Genomic DNA, 5,703 nt, shown 5'->3' with positions numbered 1-5,703 from the left:
TTTTTTTTTAAATTCAGTTACAGTTCAGTTTCGGTTATTAATTTGGGAGCAATATGTTTTATTTATTACCTGACAGAAAGCAAAACAACATGAAGACATTTTCTTTTTTCTCTCTTAGTTTGTTTTCTGCCTTTACTGATCTGTACCTCAGTAAAACTTACGATTTAAGAAAATATATTACTAAATAAACTTAAAAAACGAAAAAAGAAGAGATCATGATGAGACAGAGGGCAGACGTTTTGGTGATCCCGTTTAAACAAACGATAAACTTTGTGCGTCTCTCGTCACTCACACAGAGATCCGTTGGGGTGAAGCTCCGTCTGGTCGGCGCCGGACCCCCTCAGGTTCATGACTCCGCAGCGACCGGATCGACCTGCGGCAGAGAGGACACACGCGGTCAGGACCGACGCCTCCGTCCTCTGAGCCGAGGACCAGCTGACTGCAGGGCACCCACACAAATTTGCATGTCGCCATGGCAACAGCCAAAGTGAAGAGGTGCAGCCCATTTGTTTGGGAGGGAAACAGGAGGACAGGTGAGCAGGTGAGCAGGTGAGACGGATCACAACATGAAGAGCCAACTGTGGCGTCACATTTTTACTCCACAGGTTATCGGCCCATATTTGGCATTTCGTCCATAATCTGTGATCGCGTTATTTTAATAATCGCCCATAAAATTTATTTAAAAAGTGCAGAGAAAGTGTCAGCATGGGAGGAAATTTTACTTTGAAAAACCCCAGGGAGCTCATATACATTTACTGTTAAAATTTTCACTTAAAAAAGTGAAAACATATATTTAAAAAAAAACAGACACCGTGAACTCTCTGTGTTTGTTTTTGTTTCGTTTGCTCCGTTTTTTGGGGGGTTTTGTCATCTGTTGGGCATGCTGATGGTTTGTGATGAGTCTTATGTGTATTGCTTTAATGCTATAAACAGATACAATGTATAAATAACATTCATTTATTTTTATTTAATTATTAACCATATCCATATAACCATATAAATCATTATTTAATTAGTAACATAAAAAAAAAAGAAAAAAAAAGGAAAAGTTGTATTGGAGTTTGCTGTATTCCAAATTCTAAATATTTACCAAAAAAATAATAATTTTTATAGTAAATAGATATCAGTTCAAAATTTTATTAACTACAAATAATCGGTATTGGCTCTGAATTTTTTTTTTTTTTTTCTCATTGGTTTTTGTCATGTTGTGTTTATTTTACTGTTTTTTTGTAACTAAAGTGTCTCTTCAGTTGCAAAGGTTAAAAAAAAAACCCTGGATGGTTCCAGTGGGGACGTTTTCGAAGTTTGTTGAATCGTCATCGCTCCTGTCGAAGAGTAATTCTGTTTAACGGACTAAAACAGCTGAAACAGGAGGTTAGTGACAGAAAGAAGAGCGGGTGAATGAACAAACGTGCAGGTAAATAAAGTTCAGGTGTTCTTCAGTTTCTGAGCCAACTGTCTGTGAGAGCCTCCAAAATAAAGTGACAGTGTGGTGACACGCCGCCGCGGACAGACAGACGGTTACCTCCTGGTCTGTGAGCCGTCCGCGTGCCGAGCAGCCTCCGACACACCTGCCAGGTGTGTGTGAGCAGCCACACACAGCCGGCCGCAGCTCTCCTCACACACACCGCAGAGGAGTCGCACCACAGCTGCAGCACATCTGGAAGAGCCGAGAGTCCGACGTTAGAAAGAGACATGAGCCAGAGGACACGTGAGAGCAGGGACACTCAACCGGCTCTGCATGGGGACGCTTTTGGAAAATGACAGTCGCAGCAGCCTCAATCATGTTTGTAGGATTTTAAAACATTTTGGGGATTCTAGGATGTTTTTAGGATCCGTAACATTTCTAGGATTTTGAGAAATTTCTTGGATTTTGGGACATTTTTTTCAGATTTTACGACAGGACAATTAGGACATTTTTTGGATTTAGGAGTTTTTTTATTTAAAATGTTTCAGTTTTTTAAACCTAGTTTTAAAAAAAATGACTAATCAATCTCCGTTGTGTTTCTAGGATTTCAGGACATTTTTAGGATTTCAGGGAATTTTGGGGATTTTAGAAAATGTTAAGGATTTTAAAACATTTCAAGGATTTGAGGAAATCTCCAGGATTCTGGGACATTTTAAGGATTTTGAGAAATTCCTTTGATTTTAGGACATGCTTTCAGATATTCCTGACATTTCTGGGATTTTAGGGATTTACGAACACTTTTAGGATTTTAGGACGTTTCAAGGATTTGAAGACATTTCCAGTTTCCTGAGGAAATTTCCAGGGTTGGAGGATATTTCTAGGATTTTAGGACATTAGTGTCTTATCTGGGACCTCTGTTGGGGGTGTAGGGGATCCTCCACTGGCACTTTTTTTGATTAAAAAAAAAAGCTCTATTTTGATGTTGTTTTATGTCTCTGACACCTTATGGAGACTAAAAGTACAATAACAATTCCCAATGTCAATCACTTTATTTTGATGTGAATTAGAAAATGGTTTGGGGGGCCACCTGGCACCCTATGAGGGGCCAGATTTGGCCCACAGGCCATGAGTTGAGTGTCCCTGCTGTAGAGTAAGGCAGGTGTGTGCAGGACACCTCAGTGTGAGCTCAGCTGCAGTCTGACTGAGAAAAAGGAAGTGATTTAGATTCATACAAAACAGGTTTCGGGAAACAAAACCCTGCATGTGGAGTGAAAGTGAAAGAAACAGCAGGACAGACAGTTTAAAGGACTTTCACAGTGAAGACATAAAGACGTCTGCAGTGAGCGTGACTGAAAACAGAGGACAGCTGACGGTCAGGTGAGCTACCTGTCACATCGTGGTGTTTGTGCAGCATCAGCTGATGAGAGAGGACAGTGAGCAGGGACACCACACTGTCCCACACAGACACCAGCACTCCTGCTGAGGACGAAAAAGTACATTGAGCTGAGGTTAACTCTTTGTTTCCTGCAGTAACTGAAAAACAAGTTAAAGCTGCTGGAGATGAAACGGACAGAGCAGAGCTGCAGTAACCAACAGTGAACACAAGGGGGAGCTACAGCTTTCATTTAAATGCATCAACACACAAAAACTAACTCTGGAAACTGAAGGAATATGCAAAACATACGTGAGATTTCTTTTCTTTTTTAAATCGCCCCAAAAATTCAAGCAAAAATTTCAAATCCGTGAAACCTTGCCTGCTGGAGAAACTGTGGGGAGGAACACACAAACCAGTCACACGTTTTCCGCCGGCTATTATGAACATTTTCAAAAACAAAAAACAAAAAACTGAACCAAAAATGTATAATTCTCAGCATACCACCAACTGAACTCACAGCAGAAACTCATACATTTTTCCCTCATTTTTATTCATTTATTAATTTAATCTTTTGTATGTAGGCTATTATTATTGTCTTTATTATTATCATTATTACTGTAACTACTGTCAGTTATTACTGTCATTATTTTACTTTCTATCTCACTTGTTTTGCAAATAAAAAAAAAATGTGGGAATGTAAAAGAAAAATGTTGAAAACATATCAGCTAATGAAATTTTATGTTAATTCCGACAAAGTATAAAAAATATATTTTAAAGATATAAAAGGGGTCATATAGTTTACATTTTGGGAGTGAAGGCGTTATTATTATTATTTTATGTTCCAGAGGACTTCAGTCTGACTGACTGGATCTGTCTCACCTGTCCTGCTCCTGCGGCTCCGGTCTCTGCAGTAGATGGTGGAAGTTTCCGGCTCTGCGGGCCCCGAGGGGCCGGGCCCCGAGGAGGAGGAGGAGGAGGGGGAGGGGGAGGTGTGTTTGGAGGAGGAGCAGTATGTGGACTCCTTCCTGTCCGAGTGCAGCTCGCAGTCTTTACAGTAAACCCTGCTGAGCGTCTGGAGCGAGTGTTTGGGACAGCGGTCGTCTGAACCGATCAGAGTGCGGTCGGTCAGGACGGTGCTCTGCTCCGCGATCATCGTGCTCTCTGAGACGGAGACGTGAGTCCAAACTGATCACTGACTGACAATCAATTCATCTTTCAAATGATTAAAAACTAATAAATGGTTTTTATTAGGTGCATGAACTGACCTTTGGGGTCGATGTCGTGATCCAAACCTGAAACAGGAAGAAGAAAAAACGGAACTTTACAGCGTTTCTCTGATTTTAGGGTATTTCTCATGTTTTAGGATGTTTCTAGGATTTCAGGACAAATATTGGATTTTAGGACATCAGTGTCTCAGCTGTGTCCTCTGTCGGTGTGCTGGATCCTCCTCTGGCTCTATTTTGATGCTGTTTTACGTCTCTGACACCTTATTTATACTAAAAGGACAAAAACTATTCACAGTGTCAGTCACTTTACTTTTATTGTGAAATAGAAAATGTTTGGGGGGGCCACCTGGCACCTCATCAGGGACCAGATTTGGCCCGCGGGCCATAAGTCGAGCATCGCTCGTCTACACTCAGAGGAAGGAGGAGTTTCAGACAAAGTGTTTTACCCCAGAGGGTGTCAATCAGCGTGTTCTCCCTCACGGAGGAGTCGTCCAGCAGCGAGGACAGCAGGGAGGCGTCGGAGGCCACGCTGTGGAGGCTACTGTTGAGGAGCGACTGACCGGTCGCTCTGCGAGGAGTGCTGAGGAGGAGAGACTCCGAGCAGGAGACGGAGAGCTGCTGGGAGCGACGAGACTTCAGCGACCTGCGGGAGGAGGAACGAAGGAAGGAGGGATGAAGAACATCTGTCTCTGTCTAAACGTCAGACGGCGGCAGACGTGCGCCTCCCTCACCTGGTGCTCCTCCAGCTGGTTCCTCCCACACTGAAGGAGGCGCTGCTGTGAGGCAGACCGCGGTCCAGCAGGCCGTCGTCCAGCCGCAGGCTGCGTCTCGACATGATGCCCCGGAGGAGGTCCTGCTGCTCCTTCTCCGAGTCTGACGAGGAGTAGCAGGAGCTGAGGAGGACAGAGACGGAGTATTGATGGAGACTGAAAACTGAGGTGAGTATTTTCTTCTCACGCCACTTGATACTTCCACTGTACTACATCCCACAGAGAAATACTCTACATTTTACTACTGAAAGCTGAGCTGGAATCACTGCTGCTTTTATTCTGATATCATTTTAATAATATTTTATTATCAGAAGAGTGCCTCCCTCACCTGGTGCTCCTCCACCTGCTTCTAGTTTATTTTTATATTTAACTCAGTTTTTAAGATTTTAGGAGATGTACTATTTACATACAGCACTGCTCACTTAATCTATTTGTTTAAATATAACAGTAGTGTATTAAACGTTATTATTTTACAGTAACTACTTTATTTAATTTTATTGTAACTGCAGTTCATTCAGTATCTGTTTATTTCAGCAGCTACATTAGTTTAAAGGACAATTTCAAATATCACAATATATATCCTGTACGGCAACATAGACTTAAGATACTGACATATTTAAATCATTACGTCCAGCACGACCCAGAAATTAGCAAGAAATTAGTAAAAGTGCACAAAAAATTAGCCAAAACAAACAAAATCAATATTTTCAGATATATTGATCAGCCAGAGGTCCACACACAGCAGCAGACTGAACACACACACACACACACACACACACACACACACACACACACACACACACACACACACACACACACACGCTCCGACAAAACAAATCTCTGTCACCTTATCAGACACCAACATGACCTACATACTGAGACACACACACACACACACACACACACACACACACACACACACAC

At 42.2% G+C, this 5,703-nt stretch overlaps 1 protein-coding gene across 1 annotated transcript; it reads right to left on the bottom strand.

Moving 5' to 3' along the window:
* Positions 1 to 292: 292 nt before the first annotated feature.
* On the bottom strand, positions 293 to 4,902 carry LOC121939210 (the record flags this gene model as incomplete). Its single annotated transcript, XM_042482291.1, has 7 exons — positions 293 to 373; positions 1,526 to 1,660; positions 2,795 to 2,887; positions 3,663 to 3,944; positions 4,049 to 4,075; positions 4,456 to 4,652; positions 4,741 to 4,902. Coding segments are annotated over 7 exons (977 nt in total), but the record flags the coding sequence as incomplete, so codon positions are not given.
* Between the last annotated feature and the right edge of the window lie 801 nt (positions 4,903 to 5,703).

The sequence above is a fragment of the Plectropomus leopardus genome, unplaced genomic scaffold, assembly GCF_008729295.1.
Source record: "Plectropomus leopardus isolate mb unplaced genomic scaffold, YSFRI_Pleo_2.0 unplaced_scaffold4341, whole genome shotgun sequence".
Classification (NCBI taxonomy): Eukaryota; Metazoa; Chordata; class Actinopteri; order Perciformes; family Serranidae; genus Plectropomus; species Plectropomus leopardus.
The sequence above is the reverse complement of the archived record's forward strand: the minus strand, read 5'-3'. Positions and strand labels throughout refer to the sequence as shown.